The sequence below is a fragment of the Notamacropus eugenii genome, chromosome 6 (genome assembly GCF_028372415.1).
Source record: "Notamacropus eugenii isolate mMacEug1 chromosome 6, mMacEug1.pri_v2, whole genome shotgun sequence".
In the NCBI taxonomy this organism is placed as follows: domain Eukaryota; kingdom Metazoa; phylum Chordata; class Mammalia; order Diprotodontia; family Macropodidae; genus Notamacropus; species Notamacropus eugenii.
The window spans coordinates 330,309,546-330,337,483 of NC_092877.1; the positions used below are offsets into that span (position 1 = coordinate 330,309,546).

At 35.9% G+C, this 27,938-nt stretch overlaps 1 protein-coding gene across 39 annotated transcripts in view; it reads right to left on the reverse strand.

The window, feature by feature from the left end:
- The window catches only part of TFDP2 (transcription factor Dp-2), a 179,909-nt gene that overhangs the window by 78,933 nt on the left and 73,038 nt on the right, over positions 1-27,938 (reverse strand). For 29 of the 39 annotated variants that reach the window (XM_072618161.1, XM_072618160.1, XM_072618162.1 and 26 more), the window contains one exon: positions 534-637. In XM_072618161.1, coding sequence (XP_072474262.1) covers positions 534-637 — 104 coding nt within the window. Of the gene's footprint in view, positions 1-533; positions 638-17,821; positions 18,051-27,149; positions 27,398-27,938 lie in introns of those variants that run through there. The other 10 variants (XM_072618179.1, XM_072618170.1, XM_072618163.1 and 7 more) reach the window with 4 other exon arrangements.

The following is a 27,938-nucleotide window of genomic DNA, read 5'->3' on the forward strand; positions in this document are numbered from 1 at the left end:
TTTTACATTTTCTATAATTAATTTTTTAAAATATTATTAAGTGATGAATTACCTAATCTTGTTTCCTTCATACATCTTTTCCTACAAAAAACTTCTTGAAAGTAGTAACGTCAAATACAGACTCATTCTCCAGCTGTCTCCCATAGATTCAATTTTATATATAGTTTGTAGCATTAAATATTATTTTTTAACGCAACCCACCAACTTAATCAAACAATAGGAAAAGGGAAAAAAGTACTTCATAAGCAACTGTTAGCTCACTACCATACTACCGTTGTTGTCTTGACTTGCAAATGAAATGGATCTAAGTAAGGCAGAGCTGTACAAATTATCTAAGCTCAGACCGGAAAGAAAAAAGCCTGCTTTCCCGGCTTCAAGATTTAACTTCAGTGGTTACTTGAAAGCAACAACTTACTAACAGAACAAAAGGATCCCTCTACACATATACAAACAAAAGTTAAATTTTTATAAAATTTAAAAAAAAAATTTAATCAAGCATCATGTTAAGTCTGAAGAATTCATGATCTGCTTACCATTTGGGGTCCAACATTCACATTTATTGGTCCTAAAGTTTTTGGCAAAATCTTTGTTGTTGAATTGGTGCTGGAAACCGGAAACGCAACAAGTGAAATGTTACCTAAAAAAAAAAAAATAGCAAAAACTCATTAGTTTTCTGAAATTTCAAAGTATTCTGAGTAACAAGATTGCTAGTTTCCAGCCCTTTTCTGTGACAAAGTAAAAGTATTTGTAATTTTTTGAAGAGATATAAAGTTCTATAAAATAATCAAAACAAAAAAATTAAAATAAAGTTATTAGCTTAAGTATGTGCTGTATAAGGAAACAACAGTTAGTTGTTACTAACAAAAGAGAATCCCATTTCCAAAAAAGAGTAATTCAAGTAGCATCTCTAAACAGGAATAGTGAGTTTTTTGAGGAAAAACCAGTCAGCCAGCCAGTAGCAAAAGTATATGTTGTCCACCAAATAAAAGTTAGCTTTTCCAAAGCTAATCAGAGAAAAATGAAATAACTCAGGTCCTTTTTTGAACCTTTCTGAATCTCAACTTGCTAAATTCTTTGAAGTATAGTGCCATAAAATAAAAAATGTAGAACATTTAATTTTAATATATTTTTGTTTCATGGACTATTATGACGCTGCCCCTGTAATATTTAACCACTCTCCATGATTTTAAAGCCCTCTTACCTCTCTGACAAAGCAACATTTTGGTTATCTTCTATTTTTGACCACTTCCTCTTATCTCTTTATTAACTCCTCTTGGCTTAACCAAGACTCAGTTCTGTGATCCTCTCCACATTTCTTAGAAAATTCATTCCTTTATAACAGATTTAGCCATTATTTTTATGCTAACAATATCCAAAAGAAACAACTCCAGAGCAATCACCTATCATTATGATGACAACTAGCATTGATACAGCACTTTAAGGTTTGCAAAGTACTTTACAATAACCCTAGGAAATGAGTGCTATTATTATCACCATTTTACAGATGAGGAAACTGAGGAAGGAAGAAGTTAAGTGACTTTCCCAGGGACACGGAGTTACGACGTATCTGAGGCTAGATTTGAACTCAGGTGGTCTTCACTCCAAGCCCTGAGCTCTATCCAGCACCCCTTAGATGCCTCACTAAAGACTCAAGTCTTTTATTTCCAACTATCTTTTGGGAACCAAGGTAGCTCAATGGATAGAGTGCCATGCTTGGAATCAGGAAAATTCTGATTCCTGAATTCAAATCTGGCCTCAGACACTTACTAGTTGTGTGACCCTGGGCAAATCATTTAACTCTCTCTGCCTTGGCTTTCTCCACTGTAAAATGAGCTGGGGAAAGAAAAGACAAACTAGTCCAGTATCCTTGCCAAGAAAACCCCAAAAGGGGTCACAAAGAGTTGGACACAACTGAAAAATGACTCAACAACAACAGTAGGTATTTGAGAGTTTCTATTAATCACCTCAAAGTCAGTAAACCTAAACCGAATTCATTCTTACATTCCTAAATCAGCTCCCTCTCTAGATTTCCCTATTCCCATAAAGGGTACCACCATCCTGTCGGTCAAGACTAACAGGAGAGATACCAGGAAACAAGAGATAAGTAAATGTTTGAGAATGGAAGAAAACAGAAAGCAGTGAACTTGACACTGATTCCTAGAAACATTATAGAACAGATTAGTAAGACGACTGGCTTAATGGAATTTGGACAAGGTAATCTCTGAAATAATGTTCCACAGCTAAAACTCTATAGTTCTGTGAGTCTACAATTTACTTTCTTGCTTTGCCTCATTTGACGAACTATCTTTCAAAAGCTGGGACCGTTTACTGATGTTTGCTTCAAATTATTCACAATAACAGGGCCTTTACACAAAAAGGCATTCAAAGCAGAATTCTTTTTTCCATCAATATTATTATAAAGTGGTATAGTGGAAAGAATGGTGAACTTGGAACCAAGAGTATTCTGGGTTAGCCTCCTTTCAGCACTTACTAGCTGTAAGACCAGAACACAAGCACCTTGAAAGTAAGAATTGTTTCTTTGTTGTTGTTGTTGTCTCTGTATCCCCAGTACCAAGCAATCCCTTGACACAAAATAGGTGCATAATACATGCTTGTTGTCTGACCACAGGCAAGTGACTCAATTTTCCTGAGTCCACAGTGCGTTGCTCTGTCATGTCCCTTTGTGATCCCTTTGAGGGTTTTCTTGACAAGATACTGGAGAGGTTTGCCATTTCCTTTTCAGTTCATTTTACAGATGAGGAAACTGAGGCAGAGGGTTAAGTGACTTGCCCAGGGTTACACATCTAGTAATACGAGTCCTGAACTCAGGAAGAACAGTCTTACTGGCTCCTGGACCTGTATCTACCTATTGTGCCACCTAGCTGCCCTGAGAGTTAAAAGATCAAATAAATAAGATACTATACATTAAGACTTGGAAATCTTAATATATACACACATACATATATGCATATGTATGTATACACATATATACACACATGCGTGTGCGTGTGTGTATGAGTTTACAAGTCCTGTTCAATTTAACAGGTTACATTACTTAATGAAAGTAGTTTTTTGCCACAGTATTTATAGGCAATTTCCATAAATACATTTTTCTTGTTCTTTATACTATTCTGCTATGAATATAGCCTAAAATCACCTAAATTTTTTCATTACCACATCACACTGTTGACTGACACTGACTTTATAGATCAAGAAAATTTGTGCTATTTTAACATCATCATCTATCATCTAATACATTTCCACTTCTATACTTTTTTATAAGACTAATTTTATGAATCCAATTTTAAGATTTTACATTTACTCTGAAGAATCTATAGTCTTATCACTGTCTCGACCAATGATGTAGATCACAACCATCCACATTTGCCCATTCTGTGCATCTTTTCATCTACTTCCAGAAACTGGCCACCAGAGGGTTCACCCAAGCAGGAAGAGACTGGGCAGAAAGTATTCTCCATTAACTCATCACATTGTACGAATGGATATCAGTGGAATATGAGCTGCCCCTTGGTTATCCTTTATGTGATGTGATGCTCTTTTCCCCATTCTTACACTTATCTGAGAACATTATTTATATCACTTCTGTTGTATAATTGTTTGTTTGTAATATGCTACAGCCAACCTGTCATAATTGCTAACATTTATAATAGTTTAAAGTTTGCAAAGTTTTTTATACCTCATTTGATCCACACAAAATCATTATCTCCATTTTACAGATGAGGAAATTGGGGCTGAGAAAGGTTAGACAGCTTGTCCAGGATCACAGTTAGTAAGTTTTTGAAGCAGAATTTGAACTCAGGTTTTCCTGACTCCAAGTTCAGCCATCTATGTACTACTATACTAGATGTCAAACTCAAGGCCTCCAGAAGTCCAGTCTGAAATGTTTAACAAAATAAATAAAAATACAATAGAAAATCATAACATTAATTTGTGATTTGTTTTCTAAGTCAATAAGAGGCAGGGATTCACTTCTATTTGACCTTGACACCACTGGTGCCCTGAATATGTTATGTTTCTTCATTGTCTTCTGGGTCACATTCCACTTCAATTCCTTGAAGACTACAATAGTCCTTGGCTTGTTAACCATACAGCCTTCCTAGAAGAATATCGATGTTAGAAAGACAGACTTTGATTTCAGGGAGCTTGGCAGCACTAAAAGAATTGTGCTTATCTCCTAAAGTCAATCCAACCCACTATTTTCCTCCACTCAATTCCATTCAATTCCAGATTGACATCATTGTCCATTTGTAACAGTGTCTATCAAAGATAGATGGACTGATGGATGAAATCCACAGTTCAGTCATTCAGTTGTATTTCACAGTTTGGACAAAGGACATGCTGTTATCATTTGGCTTTTTTCTATGTTAATAGGATAATCTTCTGAGTGGTTATAAATTTTATTTCAGAAGCTCTGAAGTCTTTAAACACTTGAAATAAATGCAATTTCACCCATAAGAGGAACATTTAGAAGACCTTTTATCTCTAAGAAATTCTTCCTTCCATTTGGACTCTGCACTGAACACCCTCCATAGGAATGACATATACTTTTGTCATATATATATATATATATGTATATATATATATATGTATAATATACACACACATATATGCATCTTTGTTTCAAGCATTGTTTTATATTAATAATCATACACCTGAACAAAGTTATTTCTGTTTCAACTTTCAAAGAATCTTGTATTATTTTGAAATGTGCACAGGAGACAAATGGAAGAGAGCCTTTAAAGCATTTTACTTTTTCCAATCAAAATACTCTGTTATAGCCAACAAATAATAAGCACTGGAGGGATACTGTATTCTTTAAATCTTTCTGTAAGTTGTATGATGGTAAAGATGTAATATCCTATGGAATATCACTTGTACAAGTCTATGTGTTCCCTTCTAATCACCTCATTAAGGATGTCCTTTATGCACGTATAGATTTTCCTCATAAAAATTTTGTACAGATAGGAAAGTAGGCATATTAGTTGGTAGTTGTTAATATTTTCTAAGTCACCTTTTTTGGTAAAAAGGTCTAAAATTTTTTCCATGCTTTCAGGGTATCTAAAAATCTTTCTTTTCACATACTTTGAGAAATGATGTCTCCAAGCCCTCCCAAACCATATCAAAGTATGGACTTCCTTTATGAATGCTAGGACTCATCTAGCTGCTTTTACCATATTTGTTTTCTTCAGTGCCAACACCATCCAATGCCAGTGTTAAGCCATCCAGTAATCTGGATCTGTGAGGTTGAGTCCAAATGTGATGGCTCCCACCAGATCTCAAACTGTATCACCAAGTGGTAATAAATAAATTAGTACTGAGTAAGAAATAAGAGTGGTAGATCAGTGGAACAGACTGGGCACACAATACGTAGTAAGTAATAACCATGGTAAATCTAGTATTTGATAAACCCAAAGACTCAAGCTTTTGGGACAAGAAAATACGATCTGACAAAAACTGCAGGAAAAACTGAAAAGCAGTTTGGCAGAAACCAGGTATAGACCAACATCTCATACACATACTAAAATAAGATCAAAACAGGTATATGATTTAGACATAAAGGATGCCATCATAAGCAAACTGGAAGAGTATAGAACAGCTTACCTGTCAAATCTATGGATAAGGGAATAATTTACTACCAAACAAGAGAGAGAGATACAGAGAGACAGAGAGAGAAAGAGAGAACATGAGAGAGCGTGAGCATTATGGGATGTAAAATGGATAGTTTTTATTACATTAAATTAAAAAGGTTTTTCATAAACAAAACCAATACAGCAAGATTAAAAGGAAAAGCAGAGAACTGAGGAGAAAAAAATTAACAGCAAGTTTCTCCTATAAAGGCCTCATTTCTCAAATATAGTAGAGACTTAGGTCAAATTTATAAGAATAGGATTCATTCTCTATTTACTTGATGGTCAAAGTATATAAACAGGCAGTTTTCAGATGAAGAAATAAAAATTATCTATAGTTATATAAAATGCTCTATATCACTACTGATTACAGAAATGCAAATTAAAACAACTCTGAGGCACCACTTTACACCTATCACATTGGCTACTTTACAGAAAAGGAAAATGACAAATGCTGGAAGTGATGTTGGAAAATTGGGTCATTAATATACTACTGGTAGAGTTGTAAACTGATCCAGCCATTCTGGAGAGCAATTTGGAACTACACCCAGTGGGCTATAAAACTGTGCATACCCACTGACTCAGCAATACCACCACAAGGTCTATATCCCAAAGAAAACTAAAAGAAAGGAAAAGGACCTAGATGTACAATAATACGTACAGCAGCTCTTTTTGTGGTAGCAAAGAATTAGAAATTGAGGGAATGCCTATCAAATGGAGAACAGAAGAACAAGTTGTGGTATATGATTGTGACGGAATACTATTGTGCTGTAAGAAATGATTAGCAATTTCTGCTAGATTGCTTTCCAGTTTCCCCAACAATTTTTACAAAATAACGATTTCTTATCCCCAAAACTTAAGGCTTTACACTTGTCAAATACAAGGTTACTGTAAGTATTTGCTGCTATGAATTGTATGCCAACTCTGTTCCACTGATCTACCTTTCTATTTCTTAGCCAGTACTAAATAGTTTTGATAATTACAGCCTTATAATAATAGTGTAAGACCTGGTACTACTAAGCTTCCTTCCTTTACATTTTTTTCCACTAGTTTCTCTAGTATTTCTGACTTGTTGTTCTTCCAAATGAATTTTGTTATTTTTTTCTAATTCAGTAAAATAATTTTTGGGGAATTTAATTGGAATGGTTTTTTTCCCCCAAATTGAATTATTTCACTAACATGGTAGCAGTTTTTCTAACATGTACACACACAGTTGAACATTGTGAATGATCTGCCTGGGAAAAAGCTTTTTAAATATGCCTAAGAGAAAAATTAAAAAGAAAAAGTTCCTTTAAGTTTTCATTATTTAGGCAATTATGTTCACAGCACTTATAAAGCATTGCCAAATCTGTCCAAGGAAGCAGAATCTGGGAGGAGAAAAGGCCTTTTTAAAATTTGTTTTCATTTCTTATGTTCAGAATAAAACAAAGTTAAAAAAAAGATATGATCAGCAGAATGCTTTCAGAAAGACCTGGAAAGCAGAACACCAAGAGAACTTTTTTTTTTTTAAAAGAGGAAGGTAGTTCAGTTTTTTTCTAATTTTATGCTAACGTACATCAACCAAATCTGACTGTATAATATTCAACATCTTCATAGCTGAATGATTTTTAAATTTTTTCCCCTTGATCTGTTTTCCAGGTAAGTTCTTTTTTGCTATGAGATACCAAACATTTCCCTCTCTCTCTTTTTCTTTTTTTTACAGCCTTTTGACTATTTTAATATATCTTGTTGCCTCGTGGATTCGATGGCTTTTATTTGGTCCATTCAAATTTTCAGGACGTTTGTTGTTTCAGGAAGTTTTTATCTCTTGTGCCTTTCCAATTTTTTGTCCATAGTTATCATTTTTTCTGATTTTTCCCTCAAGAAGTCTCATTCCATTTTTAAACTCTCACTTCATCTCTTTTAGGAATACTAGTGGAATTTGTGCTCAAGCTGTAACTTCCTCCAAGGCACTGCTTGTAGATGTTCTGGAGTCATTCTCTTCTTCTGTTTGTATCATGAGCATCCCTGCCATAATAACAGCTCATTATAGTGGATTTTTTTCCTCTGTCCATTCCTCCAGAGACTTGATATTAGGGCTAGGTTCTATTTCTATAGGAAGCACTGGGCTGGAACTGTTGCTGTTTTCTTGGGGATATTAAATGTTATTCCAGGATTTCAGCTACAGGTTAGGGACCTGCAAGCTTTCAGTATTCCCCAAATGGCCTGCTCTAGGGCAAAGTCTGAGTGCTGCTCCCCTATCTGAGCTCCATATCTTGATCTGGATTTACCAAATAGGTGTTCCTAGTTTCCACTGCAATATATCACTGCAGAGTGTAAAAACCTAGCATCTACCAGATATCTAAAAGGACATAATCAAGATGGCTAAAACTATTCACTAGTTAGGTGGTGCAGTGTATAGAGCACCAGGCGCAGAGTTAGGAAGACCTGAGTTCAAATCCAGTCTCAGACACTTACTAGCTATGTGACTTTAGGCAAGTCACTTAATCCTTGTTTGCCTCACTTTCTCATCTGTAAAATGAGCTGGAGAAGGAAATGGCAAACCACTCCAGTGCCTCTGCTGAGAAAACCCAAAAAGGGGTCACTGAGAGTTGGACACAACTGAAAAGTGACTAAATGATAAAAACAGAAGCTTGCTACTCTTTAGAAATCAACAGATGGCAAATCCTCACACTACAAATATACAACCCTCTTCCCCAAATATCTTTAAGAATAAACAGTCTGTGTTCTTCTGAGACTAACTCCAGGTATGGATTGCAACAAAGGCAGTCTGAGCCTCCAATCCATGATGCCAGGAAGACTGTGAGATGCTGGTATGAACTGAAAAAGGTGATCTCATTGGTTCAGCCTCGGCTGTGGTAGGATTCTCCTGACTCAATTTCCCCACTCACACCTGGCAGACTTTAAGCCTGACTGAATGCAAGTGGACAATCTACTCCTGCCTGGAACTGACATGAAGTTGGGGAGATATTGTTTCCCTGCAATGTCCCTACTCTTAGTGGCAATTTCCTATAGTCAAAAGCTTTGTAAGCTTAATACCAGATCTCTTAAATTACAGATTGCTGGTAGGGGAACATCTGAGGTCAAGTCTAAAATTAAGCTATTAGGCTTAGGACTTTAGACCAACAACAATAAGTTAGGGTCCTTTAACTCTTAGTAATAGTGTGGAGACAATTAGGTCAAGGGCCTATAAAGTTAGCATACATAGTTATTATTGGTGTCTCAGTTGGTTAATATTAAAAAAAAAAATCCATTTGTGGTCTATATTGTAAATACTTTAAAAGAAATATCACCTGACCAAACGCTGGAATTGTGTTATGTGATATGAACTATGTTAAAAATGAAAACAAAAAAAAGAATAAACAGTCTGTAATGGAACTAAAGCACTGTAACAGAACCATACATAGCCCATAACTGACTGAATGTAACACTGATTCATAAAAATTTAGGACAAATGTTTTTAATAGTTGTCACACCAAACTTAATATGCAGAGTTTCCAAACTACATGAATAAAAAGCCTTTAAACTATGAGGCCCCAAAGAGGAAATTAAAGTCATTAGTGAATAGGACAAAGTACATGTCATTTCTATCATTCTGACTGCTGAAGTTGACCCAAAGATGCTTTGGATGAGTTTATAGAAGATAAGCTGACATTTCAATACTCTTATTTGATCACAAAAAGCAGTCATTTTATTCTACCTGAGCAACAGTCCTCCAAACTTCAAATACAAAAGAGTAACCACAGGACAGTCAGTCACTTGTCTTTCGGTTGTTTCTATCTGAACTCCATCAAAAAAAAGTGAGAAGAAGACAGCAACAATAACAACACTATTGTCACAGGGCTATGTTATTTACTTGTATCTATTTTTGGTTATTTGATTTTCCTTCTATCTTTAATACTTATCCTTTTCAAATCTAAACATATCTTAGACCTCCCTGCACCGCCACACTGTTCTCTTTAGACATCTTTTCCTTTTCTTCTTTATAAAATTCATTAATGATTATTTCATCAGAACTTCCTACTTCAGTCTTTCATAGCTTTCTAAAAATAGGTATTTATTCTCAATGTTGGGTTACAGTGGTGTTACAAGAAAAGATTTATATGTAAGAAAACAACTTGAGAATAGCACAATAAAAATTGTGTATTTACAGATAAATCTGAAAGGAGTTCAGAGAAGGCTTTATGGGCTGGAGACCTATGGGTAATCATAAAATTACAAAATTTCAGACAAAAATATCTGTGGTTCAAATTTCACTGATATATGCAAGATCACAAAACTCAAGCAGAACTTGAGCTTGCTAGTTTGGGATAGATACATTTCCCTTTCTGCTATTTCCATCTCTGCTTCCTACAAACATGACTAGGACCCTTAACCTTTTCAGTGCTTTCATTTGACCCTACTATGCCCTCATATTATCTCTTCCATCACTCTCTGCTGTCGAGATCCTAGAAAAGAGCTGACTCTCCTCTTGCTGTCTCGACTTCCTCTTTGTCCACTTATTTCTCAGCCTCTTACAATCAGGCTTTGAACTACACTTCACTGAAACTGCAATCTCCACTACTACTATTTCCTAATTACTCAATCAATAAACTCTTTTCAGCCCTCACTCTCCTTAACTCCTCGGCATCTTTTAATATTATCAACCCATCCCTTCCTTCCTTCTCCCCCTCCAATGGCTTCGATAATAACCTTTCCAGATTTTTACACTACCTATGCGACCACTCCTTTTCTGTTTCCATTTGTAATTCAGCACATCTCTCAGGCATATAGCTCTACATGTGGGTGTCACTCAAGGCTATATCCTGGGGCCTCTCCTTTTCTTTCTCAATGCTCTTTGTTAAATGCATCTCCATTCAAAAGACCAACAAAACCACACATTCATCCCTAATCTCTCTCCTAAACTCCAACCACATCACCAACTGCCTGCAGGGCATCTTTACCTGGACATCCAACTGGCAACTCAAACTCAACATGTACAATACAGACTTCATCATCTTCCCCTCTGCACTTGTCCCTCCTCTTAATTTTTCCGTTTCTGTTGCAGTGACCATATTTCCTATCATCCAAGTTAATAAACTCAGAGAGATATCCGTGATTCTTCATTCACCCCCACATGCCATATTCAATCAGCTTCTGATTCTTAACGATTCTACCAATCAATCACCAAGTATTTAAATGCCTACTATGTGCCAAGCACTGTTCTAGTCACTATGGATAAAAGTACAAAAAATGAAATTTTTGCTTCTTGGAATGTTTACATTCTAATGGGGAAATAACAAGTACACATAAAAATGGCATAAACATAAAGTTAATATGTACATATTAACAAAGTAGTAAAATATAAAGTGGGTTCGTCTGTTGCTGAAGAAGACCATGCCATCAGAGAAATGATGACATGACTTGCACTTGACTTTGTTTTTGAGTGAGGGAGGGCTGTGCAGGTCACCAGCCTCACTTCTCCTCCAGAGAATCAGTGATCAGATATTCATCAGGATGACTGAAGATGACTCAGGATGAGGTAATTGGGGTTAAGTGACTTGCCCAAGGTCACACAGCTAGTGAGTGCCAAGTGTCTTGAGGTGAGATGGGGCAGCTAGGTGGTGCAGCGGATAGATCACCAATGCAGGAGTCAGGACGACCTGAGTCCAAAATATAAAATACTCTATGGAAGGAAAGGCATCACAAATTAAGAAGATCACACTTTATGCTAAAGACGGCATCTGAACTGCATCTTAAAAGAAGAGCAGGACTCAATGAGGCAGAATTAAGGAAAAAATGCTTTCTACCATCATAATATTTCTTAAATCCATTACTTTTAATCAACCAATCATTTACCAAATGTTTAGGCACTCAAGAGACAAAGAAAAACGTGAAACATAACCACAAAGTGTATTTTTATGGTACATAATAATACATATTTTCATTTATACTGAACTTTTGCTTTTATATAGCCTGTATTTCCAAATGTAACTCTTTGCACTCCCTATTCCAGAAAGTCACCTCTTATTTAAAAAAAGATTAAAATGGGGATATGGCACACATGCAGACTCCATCAATTTGTTAAGATGGTATCATCCACATGGAGGATTCTAGAGGGGTTTCTAGGAAAGCAATGCCGAGGTGAAGCACGTGTGGACATTCTATAACTGGCTCTGTTATCCTATCACGTGGTTGTGCAGTGGTTTTGTCCACTGCCTACAGAGCCTGAACAGCAGGCATTTTCAAAAGAACTTACAGCACCAGCCACATCTTGGCCACATTCACTTCTAAAGTGAGGTAACTCCTTTACTAATGACTTCTGATGAGAGAATCATGCTATAAGGGTAAGGGCAGGGAGACCTCCTATTCTCAGCCACTGAGACAACAGAGTTCCCACCCAAAATGCTTCTGGGTCCTTAGCCTTTTTGTTTGTTCTGCTTTAGGCACACAGAATGGAGTTTTTTTTTTAATCTGGACTGGGAGCATGAGACAAGAGGGTGCCTGCTGAGAGTTAGTATCTTGAGTGCTTAAAACATGTTATGCATTTGGTAAAGGATTGTCAGCTCTTTGAGGCAGGGATTGATTTTCTTTTCTTCTCCAGCACCTACCACCATTTCTGTGCATGGTAGGCATATAATGAATTTTTTGCTGAAATGAATCAAGGAGATAGTTCAGAGATAAGAACTGGAAAAGGAATAAACAGTCAAATGATTTTTTTCAAGAAATAGTCTTACATCTCATTCTTCTTCTGCCATCTAGTACTTATTCGGATTTTCTTCTGAATTAGCAATTAAATTACATTCATTCTTATACAGACTGTTGTTTCAATTTATCAAGAACCTTTTGTATTCTGATTCTGTAAGCTAATATATTAGATAACCTTCCCAGAAAATTTGTTAAGCATTATCTTCTTAAAAGGGCTGCAGAGCTTGAAGGCATACCAGAAAAACATCCCTGCAGATTGATTCCACTTCAACTGAACAAACTTATTAAGCAGCCATAATGCATAAGCCATTGTGCAAGATGCTGGGTATACAAATACAAAAAAATAAACAAATACTGCCCTCAAGAAACTTATATTGTCTGAGGGGAAATCTAAAGGGGACACCATATTAAAAAAGTGAGTAATAAGGCAGAAAAGAAAACTAACAACTGGGGGAATCACGACAGACCTGGTGTAGGTAACAGTATCTAAGCTGGGTCTTGAAGGCATATTCCAGGCATGGGAGACAGTCTGCAAAGGCATGGAAATGTAAGATGGAATGTAGCATTCAGGGAGTTTCTCTGTAGCAAGAGAGTAAGGCTGAGATGACAAGGACACAGAGGATTAGGCCCACAACCAATTCAGGGAAATGAAGTCCTCATGGATTAAATGGAGGGGTGGTAAACACAATTTACCTACTCAGTTGTTAGAGAAAACAAAGCTTGGAGCCAAGAATCACAGACTGATACAAATGCAACCACAGAGTCCAGAATTTCCCAAACTAATAAGTTAACCTCAGAATACTATTCTGGGCTTTGAACTAAATGGCTAGAACCTCAAAATGCTTGTCCAAAGGGGTGGGTGTGATGGAACTGGGGAAGACATATATGTATGAGAATAAAGGGGTGGGGTGGAGATCAGGAAAATCATGTAATCAAATTAATGAAATTAAGCCTCTATACAAAAACAAATAAAACTGCTAGGCCAGTTTGGCCACAAGGGAGAGTGGATGAATGTGAGTAACATCAAATGTTGAGAAAGGTAGGTAGGTAGAATCAAAATTGTGATGGGCTTTAAATGTTAGCCCAAAGGTTTTCTACAAGTAGAGCCACCAAAGACTTTTAAGCAGGAAAGTGACACAGTAAGACTAGTGTTTTAGGAATATTCTTTTAGTTGTTGGATTAATTTGAAAGACAGAGAAGAACAAACCAGAAGCCAACAGTCCAATTAAGAGGTGCTAAGGGCGTGATTTAGGATAGTGGCTCTGTGACATGTGATAAATATTTCAAAGACAGAGTTGACAAGATTTGGTAACTGAAATGGAAAGCGAGTGAGAAAAGTCAATATAACTTTGAAGCTGTGAACCTCGATAAATGGAAGGAAATAACGCTCTCAACAAAAAAATAAATAAATAAATGGAAGTTTGGTTGAAAAACGAGTTTGGGGGAGAAGATAAATTTGTTTGTGGACATGGTGAGACTGATGCTTTGAAAAAATATTCCAAGGAAATTGAACATTCTATGTTCAATAAGTAGTTAGTAATGCTAAAATGGAGCTCAGGAGAAAGAATACAGGAGAGAAATATGCCTGTATCTATTTATCTATACAGATTTGGGAGTCATCTGCTTACACCTATGCAGATATTGAACCCATGGAAGCTGATGAGATAACCAGATAACCAACAGTGAAAGTTTAGTGAAAGAAGAGGACCCAGATTAGAAAGAACATATACACTTAGGAAAGGAAATGATCCAGCAAAGGATCTACCACTTTGAGTATATGGTAATTCAAGAATCTATGAACAGATCTAACCACAGACTATTCCATAACAGGGAGAAAGGGAAAGCTATGTCACTTAATAGGATATATGTTATAACTTCTGCTGAAGACAGTATAAGAGGACCAAAATGTTAGCCATACAGGAAGTCACAACTTTAGTCTTGATGACACTCTGGGGATCTTGTTTTTTAATCTTTATTCCTGTTACTCAATTTAAGAGTTAAGGTATCCCTTGCTATATAAATAGCAAGAGTCAAAAATTCAATGGTAAGTAATAAGATAACCAACTTTCGGGCACAAAATAACTTGGACTTAGTCCCTACAAAGCACTAGAAGTAATCTTAGAGTATAAGATTCTATGAAAAATTGGAAAAGGAAAAAATCCATATCATAATCCATATTTTTAAAGACTGCCAACTATATCTCCTGAACTTTAAATAAATATTGAAATCTCAGGACTTGGTTTGTTATTAGCATTAACAACTAAAGAGGCAGTAAAACCAGCTGAAAAGGTTCCACTGGGATTTTCATAAGTGTAAACACACCCAGAAACAAAGGGGGAGAAGCAAAACAGTGAGTATCATCGATGTTACCTGGTTCATACTGTTCTGACTACTACCCTTTCTATTATCCTCAAAAGATGGTTCTAACCAGACTTAAAAAATCCAGTCACCTAAAATTGTGGCCAGATTAACAGAAGTGAACCACTAGGTACCCTGGCTAACAGTCCTTTCAATAGTATGATCTTGGCAATGCCCAGAAACCATACCCTGGCATTCTTCTGCTATCTTTGGGTTTTTGCTCTTAGGTAATTCCCTGAACTTTCTCTGAAGTGGCCTATGAACTTTAAGAAGAATGGCCTCAACACTGAAGAGCTGGAAGCTGTTCTATTCACTAGCCCCAAACTTCTGACAAAAACTCTTAACATCAATTTTATTTCAATGTTATAAGCACGTGATACAAAAGATCTTTTTGTGTTCTATCATACGGACAATTTGAATTTTACAATTTATTGCATGAAAAATTCAAACTATGTCTGAACACTACCAATTTAATCAACTAAGAAGAGATTCATTCAAATAGTTGTGGTATTCTTACAAAAGAATGGAAATTGATTTGATTGTAGCACATTTTGGGCCCTGAAATATACTGAAGGGCTACAAAATGACTGACTTGTGGGAATGTGAGGTGGGGATAAGAAAAAGAGATCAAGGAAATTTTGGACTAAAATAGAAGAAACTATGCTTACTTTCAAAATGAAAAATTACTATATGTAAAAAATATTCTTGATACATAAATAATTTAATCGATGGAAGGCCTGTGGGAAAACAAACAAAAATTACACACTATGAAAAAGCATGGATGGGCTGTAATCTGCAGCTACTAAGGAAGTTGCCTCATTGATAAGATAATGGTTCTGCTGCAACAGGAAATTTCATACATAATATCATATTTAATATTTTAGAAGGTAAAATATTGCAACACTGAAATTTTCTCAAAGACCTTCACATCGAGTGAAATACAAGGATACTACAGAAAACATTTTGGGAAATGCTGGTCTACACAATGATTATCAATTTGATTCATTGTTTCAATGAAATGACTTGCTGCGTTTTAATGAATCAGCTCAACGAATTATCACTGCTAGCATTTATACAGCACTTTTAAGGTTTGCAAAATGCTTTACAAATATCTCATTTGATCCTCATGACAACTGTGAGATGTAAGACTCCTATTATTAAGCCTGCTTTACAGATGAGGAAACAGAGGCAAACAGAACTTAAACATGCCCTGGGTCACATAGCTTTTGAGGTCTTCTTGACTTCAGGCCTAGAGCTAGCTCCTAGAAACCACCTGGTTGTAATCTTGTGATTTTAATCTTAGCAAGATGTTAAGAAAAAAGGGCTACTTAGTATCTTAATTTTTTCCATTTCCTTCCTCAATAGGGCTGGGGAAGGATGGTCAGTGGAAAGAATGCTTAATTTAGATTTAGGGACCTAGGATCAAATCCGAGTGGTTTCTGGATCCTTCATTACTCTGACCACCTTCCTCTAGATTATGGAAAAATACAGTTCCCATGCTGCTGGTGTTATAGAGAGCCCTCCACCCACAATCTTGCAGTCCTAAATAGCCCATGGGACATCTTGTCAATCTTCCTTTCATAATGTGGTTCCCATGACTAAACACAATACCATATGCAGTCACACCAGCCTATGATACACTTTTATTACTGTAGGCTAAGATGAGGCGTGGGAGAGGTGGGGGATTAAGAGAGCCAGCCCCAAGTCAGGAAAAACTGCGTTCAAGTCCTATCTCCAATACATAATGGTTTTCTGACCATTCAGTGCTTCAGAAAGTTTCTCAGACTATAAATTGCGAATCAGTTCCTGATCTGCATTGGTAGAGGGAGTTTTCTCATGGGGAGTTAGTTCTCTGTACCAATAAAAAGACTATGAACTATTTTTGTATCCATGTCATATTACTAACTCATAACCTTAAGTGAACTAAAATGGCCAGGTTTTAAAAAATATATATAAATTGCTGTAAACCAGATCTATTCCAACTTCTACCCATATAGCTGATCTCGTGAACCTAAGAACAAAACTACACATTTATTTCAATGTGATTTTTAAAAGATGTGTTGGGATCCTTTGAATCTTGACTGTTTTCTAACAAATTATTAATTCCTTTCAATTTTGTGTCTAGCAAATTTGAATGTCATGCTTTCTGTTTCTTCATCCAAGTCACAGATAAAAAATGTTATGGAGTCAACATAGTATATTTAGTAGAAAGAGCAAGACATTAAAAGTGAAGAGAGCTGGACCACCATCTCAACTATTCTAGAATTTACTATCTGCCTTCAGACAAAGACATTCAACCTTGCTGGGTCTTAGTTTCCTCATCTATAAAAACATGGAGTAGTACCACACGATACTTAAAGTTTACGGTGAGCTCTAACAATCTATGAATCCATGCTGAACAGGAGAAGGTCACATACAGTTTCAGACAATGACACTGAGATATCTCTCAAAAATGACTCCGATCCATTAACAAACACTAAATAGTTAACTATTTCAGCCACCTTATCTGTAACTATTATTTATTTCTTTTTTGTTGTTGCTGAGGCAATTGAGGTTAAGTGACTTTTCCAGAGTCACACAGTTAAGTAAGTCTCTGAGCCTGGATCTGAGCTCAAGTTTTGACTCCAGGGCTAGTGCTCTCTCCCCTGTGACCCTCAGATGCCCTTTCAACTCCTATTTCTTAAACTTGTGGATAAGGATATCTTGAGAAAGTTAGTCAAATGTAGTGCTGAACTCAAGATATACCATTTCTACAAGTCTCAATTTAGTAGAAAATTAATTCTAACAAAAAAATGAGGTTAATTGGCCTGAGTTACTTATTATGTGTAATCTTGGACAAATCACTTCACCTTTCCAGGCCTCAGTTTTTTCATTTATAAAAATGAGAAGTTTGGAACATGTTTCCTCTAAGGTTCCCCCTCTCACTCTAAATCCTATGATACTATGATACTCTGGCCTCAACAATACTCATTCCTAATGATCGTTATTTTCCTTTTCTAAGTGGTTAGAAACCTTCTGTTTACTAATCTATTCTGGAATTTTGCCAGGGATCAATGTCAAGTTCAGCAGTCTAGTTTCTAAAATTCATCCTTTCCCAAATTTTGAATCTCCAGACAACATTCACCCACCTCCAGTCTTTTGGCACCTCCTCCAGTGTCCATGATTCCTCAAAGATTTCTGATAATGGTTCCACAATCACATCTGTCAGTCCTTTTGGTTTCCTGGGATGTGATTCACCTGAGCTTGGAGACTCACTTAAGGCAGCTAGGTGCTCTCTTACTATATCCTCACCTATCTTGAGCTTCAACTTCTTCTTAATCATGTCTGTTCTATCTTTCCAGTTTGCAGATCATTATCCTTAACATAGAAGACAGAAGCACAATGGAAATTAAGCAGTTTTGCTTTCTCTGTCATCTGTTAACATCATACCATCTGCCCCAAACCTCAGGCCTACCCCATTCTTGTTTGTTTTGCTCCTTCTGAGCACAGTTCTTAAAGCCCCTTTAACTGTCCTTGGAATTTTTTGTAAGCCTTGATGTGTTCTGGATCTAGCCTTCCACAGTCTCTTCTCACAGGCTTGTGCAATGTTTAAATTGGTCCTATGTTATGTGTCCTCCTTTCACAAAAGCCATTTTGTGAAAATTTCTCCCATATCTGAGTTCATCAAAGAGTGTTCTAGGCAGCCACATGAGTTTCATTAGACTCCTTCCCCTCTGCTTTCTCTTTGGGTTCTTTTGTGATTATATCCTCAGAATTTCTTATTTGAGAACCTCTCAGCTCTTCTGGAACACATTTCCCTGTTATGTAGCTGCCACCACTGAGATCATATTTATCTTTTCTCTGCAAATTCTGAAATCCAATTTCCTAAAGTCTAGGCTGGATCGAAATTATGTGAACTGGATTCAAATCCTGTCTGTGCCAAATACCTGTGTCACCTTCAGCAAGTAACTTCATGTATATGAGCTTTAATTTCCTTCTCTGTAAAATAAAGGGGTTGAATCTCTAAAGTCCTTTTTCATTCTAAATTTATGACCCCATGTATGATCCATTAAATTCCCTCTCAACTCTAAATACAGTTTCCATGCCCCAAATTCTCTTAATGACTTCACACATTAGATGACACAGCTACTATTTCCCAAGGTTTTTAAAATTAGTTCTCAAGTACAGTTTCTCTTATGATTCCTAATATTTTTTGTAAAACAAAACTGTCATCAAGGAAAATCAAGTCTGTATTACAGAAGCTGTTTTTAGTGGAATGAGATGTCCAGCAATTTTCAGGATAACTGAACTCTCCTGTTACTAAATATTTCCTTTGTACAAGTTTTACATTCTATATTAGGAAAGTATCAACACCCTCCATGTAAATTTCCACACAGGTCTTCTTGACATTCAGTGTTATACATTTGTCTCTATGTTATTATATATGTTCCTGCTGATAAAAGCACATTCTTTCATTGTTCCTTATTAATTTTACACACACACACACACACACACACACACACATCCTCCACACTACACAATACAGGGCTGCTATACAGTGCTAGGCCTGGAGTTGGGAAAACTCATTCCTGAGTTCAAATATGGCCTCACAGCACTTAATAGCTGTGTGACCCTAGGCATTCAACCTATTTGCCTCAGTTTCTTCATCTGAATGAGCTGGAGAAGAACACAGCAAACCACTCCAGTATCTCTGCCCTCCCCCCCCAAAACCCAAATAGTATCATGAAGAGTTAGATAAGGCTGAAACAACTGAACAACAACAAATGCATTAAAAATATGGGGTTTTAAGCATCAGTCTCAATTTTCTTTCCTACTATTTTCTCTTTTTGTCATACCTGTTGACCTCTGATACTAAGTTTTTTCTTAACATCTTTCCTTTCCCCCTCCCAAAGTTTCATTTAAAGTTCTTTTGACCAAATCAATGAGTCTTCTATCAAACATGCTTTTCCCAGTTCTCATTAAACAGACTCCAGCCCTTGTCAGGAACCTATCATTCTGGCAGCATAAACTACAGTCGAGAAAACCAAATCCTGTTCTTCAATACTAACTAGGTAACCAGTGATTCAGTTCCCAAGAGAGTAAAGAAGAAAAACCACTTTTCAATATGTCTTTTCTATATGTCAACATATTCAGATCTCTTCCATTCTAAAAAAATATACAATCAAAAAATTCATTCAGTTTTTACAGCTACTTATTCCTATCCTACAAATTTCATGCTTAAGAACATCATCTAATTATATACAATCACTCAGCTCTCTCTTGCTATTTTTTTTAAACATTCAACAAAATGAATTCTCAGGTTCTTATACAGTGCCTGACCTATGTTTCAAGAACAAGTATATTCTAACGCAAGGTTAGGCTGGGGAGCGTAGCCTAGATCTGGGGAGGGATTTATCTTAGATATTGTGCTAATGAAAAGGTTTATTTTTAGCTCTCTCAAACACTGCAACAGCCCTAAGCATGATAGGAAGGATCCTAAGTAAAGGATAGCCTCTGGAGTCTCTGCACATGGCTTCAGGCTTGGGAAGTCTCTGATGAGCTCTTTTATGGAATTTAAGTCTGTGAGGATTCCAGAGCGTATAAAAAGGGGGGTCAAGAGGATAGTAAGATAGGCTTCTGTGTAAGACAGGTATGGAAGCACAATACTGGACATCTACTGCCTTCAAGTACACTTGGGGTCAGGACAAATTGATATTGGAGCGACAGAAGTCTTATACTTTGGAGTGACAAAATTTCGTATACTGTTCCTCTTTGCAAGTTTCTACTTCAAAGGTCTCATTTTTAGCAAGATGCTAAAATTAACAATGTTCAATGACTAGACCTAAGAACTTAAAATACCCAGCATATTTTTTAACCTGATGTTCTTTGCACCCAAGTTTTCCAAACATGATTAAAAAGCATTTCCAAAAACCTGTCAAGGAAACATTTAAAAACATATGGAAGAGAACAGAAGAAAGTTCAGAAAGGAGACGGATAACTAGACAATAATGGGCACTGTCACATTAAATTTAATATACATTTTAAAAAACAAGCAACATGTAACAGACTCATAATTTCCTATGTAACTCCCACTTTCTGATTTCTTTATATATGGAAATGTTCATTTTTGTTTAATACTTATGTAAAATGATTATATTTCCAAAAATGTCTTACTCTTCTCATAAACCAATAACCACTTTCTTTTGTCTATACACGTAAGATTTCATACTAAAGCACTCTGCAACTTTGGACAAATCCCTTTGCTTCTATGGTCTCAGTTTGGAGGGGCTGAAAGAGAGGATTTCTAAAGTCCTCTCCAGTTCCTCAAGATCACACATGGATTATTATAATCTTTTTAATTTAGGTCTTCTCATTTCCAGGGTCTCATCCCCTTCCATCTGTCCAAAGTGATCTTGCCAAAATCTGTCAACCACATTTACTCCTTTGACTTACTGCACTGAATACTAATAATTACCTCTGCTTCTAACGTCATCATCAGATCAAACCCAACTTTATGTCATTTTTAAATTTCTTTTCTTTCCTACAAAAATATTTCATTTCACATCTTTCTCATTCCCATTTCCATCTGTCTTCATTCAAGCTTTCCCATTTCAGTACAATGCATCTAGTACATTTATAATTACTGACTCAATTTTCCTTATACTAAAATAATGTGACACTTGGAATCCTGAGTCTAAGCTACTGCCTCCTCTTCCTCATCTTTGTCCAAAAATTCACCTCCTTTAGGAACCCTATTCAAACTAGGAGAATAAAAAGATGAACGGAATAGTGCAGTCACTCCACGTTGGAGACTGCGCTTGCTCTTCTTTTCTTCTGAGCGCCTCATAATAAAACCCATGTTCTCAAGCCCTGAGTGTTCCGTTTCATGACTAGCATACTGGGAGCAATTAATAAACGAGAGCCAGGGGCATGTCTGTCGACTGCCGAGGCCCAGAAAAAGGTTGCGAAGTAGAAGGCGGGAAAGGTTATCTCCTACCCCCAGTCTGCATGGGCAGAGTAGATCAAGGGGGGTGGGCACAACTACAGAGATCAGAGTTCAACATTATCAACAGAGACAGGGCACTTAGCTTTAGAAATCACTCCCAGGAAGATACCACGGTTCCTCTGGCCAGGTGAACTGCCTTTAACTATGCTACAGAGAGGAAGGAACTAGTTTGTGAACAGATAGTATATTTTTCAAATACTTTTATGAAAATACTCATGATGAACAGTATAGATGAAAAGAGAAAAGGAATTCCTAAAATGAATTTAAACTTTGAAACACTCAAGATAAGGGGAAAAAGGATTCCAGAAACGGAGCTAATAACAAAGTCATCATCATAAACCATTACAATTGCATATGAAATGCAATTAAGAATGAGAACGGCATAAAATCTCAAAGTCATACCTTAATACTGACAACAACAAAAAAACCTTTGTGTCTAAACAAAATTCATTCAAATATCTTAAAAGTTTCATAAACATAGTTCATTTTACCATAAGGAAAACAACCAAGGGAAAGTAAGCTTCCTATCGTAAATGGATGGAAGTATCAAGAACAATATTTAGTACAAGCATACCCCAATTTACCAATCAATTTACAGGATCATAAACTTAGAACTGGAAGGGAACCTAGAAATCATATAATCCATTATATTAACAAACAGATAAGAAATTGAGACCTAAATAGATTAAGCAACTTCTTAGGCTTACACGGTTACCATGTTGTTGAACCAAAATCTGAAGTGGAGCCCTTGGACTACAAGTCAAGGGCTCCTTTACTGTACCACTCTCTAAAAATCTACTGTTAAGTGATATTATCATAAATGACGACTCCCTCAATTTGCTCACAAATCAATTTTATAGCACTTGAAGCGAAGTACAATTAGTACTTATCCAATTAAACCTAACATTTATATAACATTACTTCTATGGAAAAGTTCATACAAGTTACAATGCCAAGAAGTTATCTACCCTGAAGACAATGGAGTAGATACAACGTGGCACCAATAACACTTCTTGTTAACTCTGTACAGCTACATAACAGAAGGCATCTATCTAGATCTATATTTCCCAAGATATTCTGAACGGGGAAACAAACAATGAGCCATTGTTCCCTAGGAAGATGTGCAGGTCCTAGTGTTTTAAAAGCCAGGACTTCTAATGCTTGAGGGTCAATATCTAACCCATTAGATTTCATTCATTCTCTCAGTACACGTTGATGAAAAAAAGATAAAGTCAACTGAACTTGGGAAGTCCCCAGTAGGCTTAATTATTTCTGGATCTGAACAGCATTTGAAAGACCAACTGGCTTAAGATAGTGTAAGTCAAGTCAACTAACATTTATGAAGGGCCTACTATGTGCCAGGAAAGGGCAGTTAGGTCATGCAGTAGATAAAGTGCTGGGCCTGGAATCAAGAAAACATCTTCCTGAGTTCAAATCTGGCTTCAGATACTTACTACCTTGTGTGACCCCCAGCAAGTCACTTAAGGAAATGTCCAACCACTCCAGTAACTCTGCCAAGAAAACCCCAAATGGGGTCACAAAGAGTTGGACACAACTGAGAAACAACAACAAACATGCTAGGGACTTTGCTAAGTGCTAAGGATATATAAAGAAAGGTAAAAAACAGTCCATGCTCCCCAAAAAGTTCACAGTTTAAAGGATGAGACAACATGCAAACAACTATGTACAAGCAAGATCAGACAGATGTGTATGTATGTATGTATGTATGCACATATGTATAACATATTTTATACATATACACACAGTAAATTGGAGATAATATAAAAGGGAAGGTACTGGTATTAGGAGAAGCAAAAAAGGCTTCTCAGCTTTTCAGGCATGGGGGGACAGTCAATGAAAATCTTCATGTGAGAGTAACTGAAAGAGGACCAGTGTCACTAGATCACACAACATATGGAGAGGAGTGAGGTGAAGAAGACTGAAAAGGTAGGCAGAGACCGGATTATGAAGGGCTTTAAGAGCCTAAAAGGATTTTCTATTTGATCATAGAGGTAATGGGGAGTCAGTGGAGTTCACTGAGTAAGAGAGAGATAATGCCGTCAGACCTGAGCTTTAGAAAGACTTCATTTTGACAATCCAATGATTGAAACGGGGAGAAATTAATTTAGAGATACAATGATAATCTATCTGAATGTGAGGAATGTAAGACAGGACTATTTTTGTAAGTTCCTTGAGGGCAGAAACTGTATCATTTTTTCCCTAGTCCTGACACCAGCACAGGTTCTTCTTGCACAAAGCAGATACTTAATGCTTTTTGAATTTAATAAAAATGCTCAGTCGATCAACAGACATGTATTAAGCATATACAATGTACTAGGTGCTAGAAAAAATAATAAAAAAAACAGAAACAGTTTCTTTCAAGGAGCTTTCAATCTATGGAGAAAGACAGCATGAACACATAAGTAAATACAAAAACCAGATCACAATGTGATGTTCCAGTGCACTGAGAACTAACAATATTTATCTGTATGGCTCTGTAGAGCCACAAGCCTCATCCCAAGAGGGTTGGCCACCAGGTGGTGAATGTTTTTTGGCCAGGGCAACTCATCAAAATTATCTATTGTGTGAAGAGGCTGCTATCTCACCTCAGTGATAGGAACAGCCATGAAATCAATCGTGTTTTGGGGAAGGAACAAAATTTACAAAAACACTCTTTGAGATACAATTACTATAAAAATTCTCTTCTAAAGAGTGAAGAATTATTTTAGCAACTGCCATAATAATTTGGTTGTAAAGCTGAAGGTTAAATAGTCTCAGACATTTTTGTCGTTATTGCTGGAAGTGTTTCTTACTATTATAATGCCGATACTTATAATCATAAATGACAGTAGTACAGGCAAAATGGCAAAAGTGTAAATTACCAGGGCTAAGTGAAAAGGAGGGGCTGGAAATATATTTCAAAACTGTAATTGTTCTAGATCATTTTTGAGACATAATACAAATTATTTTAAGTTAATCTTTTTCGAAAAGAAATAATTATGCATCACTTAGGACCACCAAAGTTCTAAAATTAAGAAAAACTTAAAATTGTAACAAAATATTCCAAACAATCTTGAGTTGAAGAATAGTAATACAAAATTATAAAGTTGAATTAGACCATTTCTAAGGTCCCTGGTACAGAGCTAATGTTCTGAGTTTTGATTCTGACAATGAAAAGTATCTCTCAGCAAAAAAGAAAAAAAATGGAAATTACCCTATTTTTAAAAGCTTCTATTCTACTCTAAATAGTATATTCTTTTGTCAAAATTTGTTATAATCATAGTTTTTTAAAATATATTTTAAGATACATTAAGCTAAATGTGCCATGTTATTGTTGTCAAATTTCCCAAGTTGTTACTTTTCTTTAAAAAGTTAAAACTATCATACACCTGAATTTTAGTTAAAACAACAATCAAAACAAAGAAATGACTAAAAGTTTTCAAATGAGATAATATAGGTTGAAAAACGATCTCCTGGAAATGGAGCCCTTGACTTTTTATGCCCTTTCCCCATCAATCTTTTATCTGGGCATATTAAAAATCCATACAAACTTTTCAGTGTATAAAGCACAAGAATACATATTGAACACAAATACTGAACCATGAAACAGAATAGAAAATTTCTAGGTTTTCTACTGCTAAGTAAGCTGCTACTGACTTTCAAGTATGATGCTTGATAATCAATAGTTTAGTGAATACTAATTTAGTATTTAGTATATTGCTGTGAAAACATTGCTTCAACAACAAGCCTATAAAAATTAAAACTTCAGGATGTTTTGCAACAGCATAATATTCTCTTTATTTTACTATAAGGGAATTTTAACATTTTCTTTAATCACTAATACTAATATTATTCTTTAGTTTCTTTCATCACATGTTGCCTCTAAAACTCTTCTTTCATTTTGATCCTATACCTCCCTTTTTCTCTCTCCCTATCATATTAGCATCCTATTATCTCAGTGACTCCTTTTCCAGAGACAAGCTACATACAGCAAATTATCTCTACTAAAAGTAAAATATGTTGATTCAAAAGATAATTGGAATCTCACTATGCCTTACTGCATCAATTTCATCCTTAATTTTAGTTAAGTAAAACTCAACTTAAAAGCTATGCTTTTTATTAAAGTAATTATTATTCTAGAAAGAAAATTCTATGTGCAAATTAAGTTACTTAAAGTTTGTCTAACAAAATTTAATAAGTTAAATAATTTTTAAGTGGTTCTGTTAACCTTAAGTAGAAACTCATTAAGTCAGATTTATTATCCACCCTCATTCTCCACATGGGATGCTGTGAGTTTTGAATGAAACAGTCCCAATTGTAACAGAAGAAACATCTGTTGCTTTTTCCCCATTAGGACTTTTCTAACTGAAAGAAAGGCTTTTCTCCTCTTACCTCAGTGACTACATTCCTTAAAATAACGATGTTTTTCAAAAATGTACTATAGTTCAAATTTTACTATACTGATTAAGGAAGTACTGATTTCTCAATAAACATTCACCTAAAAAGTTTAGTTGGTCAATAAGCCATACATTATATTCAAGAAGAAGTGATATGGCTGGCAGAATACTACTGGCTCCTAAAGATATGGACTTTAAAAGTATTCTTCAAATGGTCAATTCAATTAAGTTGTCATACATTCAGAAATCATGTCTTTAAAAATGTTCAGTGTTAACATTTTTGTTCACAGGATCCAGATCTACACAGGACCTTGTTTGCTATATTTTCTTTTGCCAATCCAAAACTAGCATAATGGCAGTCACTGGCCCAAGAGGCAGACACCAAATGGTGCCACCCACACTCTCACACTGTGCCTCATAATAAACCATAAAGCTGTGGAATGCACCAGCCCCTTTATGAGCAAACAATGCCTGAGCTTCATTAGAATACAGCTGACATTTTCAAAGCACAAATACTTTTTAAAAAATTGTACTAGAAAATGGTAATAAAACATCTATAAAATCTGAAATACTTTTAAAGTATCAAATTTATTTCCAGTGACCACCTAAAAATATTTTCTTTTTTGCAATTAAAAAGTTTAAAAAGATACTTGCCCTATTTAGGGGCAAAGTTCATTTTATTAACTATTCGAAAGAAATGAAAGTAAAAACTGTATGATATAACTATTTGGACTGCTTTCCCACCCAGTTCTCACACGAAATACTTTTCAAAAAAATTATTCCATTACTCAACTGGCTGTCATGTATTTGGGATAAGAAATATTTCCAGGATTATTTTTGCATTTTTATTACTAATTTATCAAGTATGAGAGTGACAAACTAAAGCTAAGTCTACCCCCCTCCCCTCCCCCAACCCCCAATACACTGTAGTTTCCCTGACTGCAACATTCAGGAATGTCTTGAATTCAGTATGCTACTGCCTATTCACCAATTTAAAGCTGCTATTTATTAAAGAACATCTAATAAACCATATCAAAAACTTAGCCAGCCAGATGAAACAAAATGATCCCTTACCTGTTCTAAGGAAGCATGCCTCTCACTGCAGTACCAACAACACTCTACAGTCTTTGTTACCATTCAGTGGAAACTTGAGACTAAGTCAGACTTAAGCAATCGAGTTCAGAATAGATCCATTTAAAATACTTCACAAGAATACCAAAAAGATACTCAAGGGAAATATTAGCTACATTTCATAAAAATCTACAAATGCTTTCCAACAATGATAAAACTCCTGTCTGTGATAATATGAAAACAATGGTCTCCTAAGAATAGGCAATAGAATATTTTGGGCCCCCAACCTTAGCTGTTTTCATTTAGACTCACAACTGAACTATGAATAAAATGCTCGATTATATTAAAAACACAATCAAAGATATACATAAAACCTGGCAAATATTTTTTTAAACTACTTTAATTGATATCAACAGCAGAGCACTAAAATTTATAGATCGAACTTACTCATGAAGCCTGTTATTTTTCATGCCAGGATATTCACTGGCTCAGAAGCAAAGTCAAAGCAGGAAACCTTGAAGCATCTTGAAAGCTAAGGTATCCTGAGTTACACAAAGAAACTATGAAAAACTGCTTCGAAACCCAGCACTTTATGAGCCTGAAATAACTAGCTTTCTTACCTTAAAAAAAAAATTTTGATTCTGCCCCTCTGAGATAGCGCGCGTGGCTTCTATGCCAAAATGACTGACATGTTCAGCTCTGATATCAACTATGAACAGCTTAGTTGTGCTCATTTTCCCCCTTATTCACTGGGCTCAAATTCTTCGTTTATTAATTTGCCTCAATTTCCAC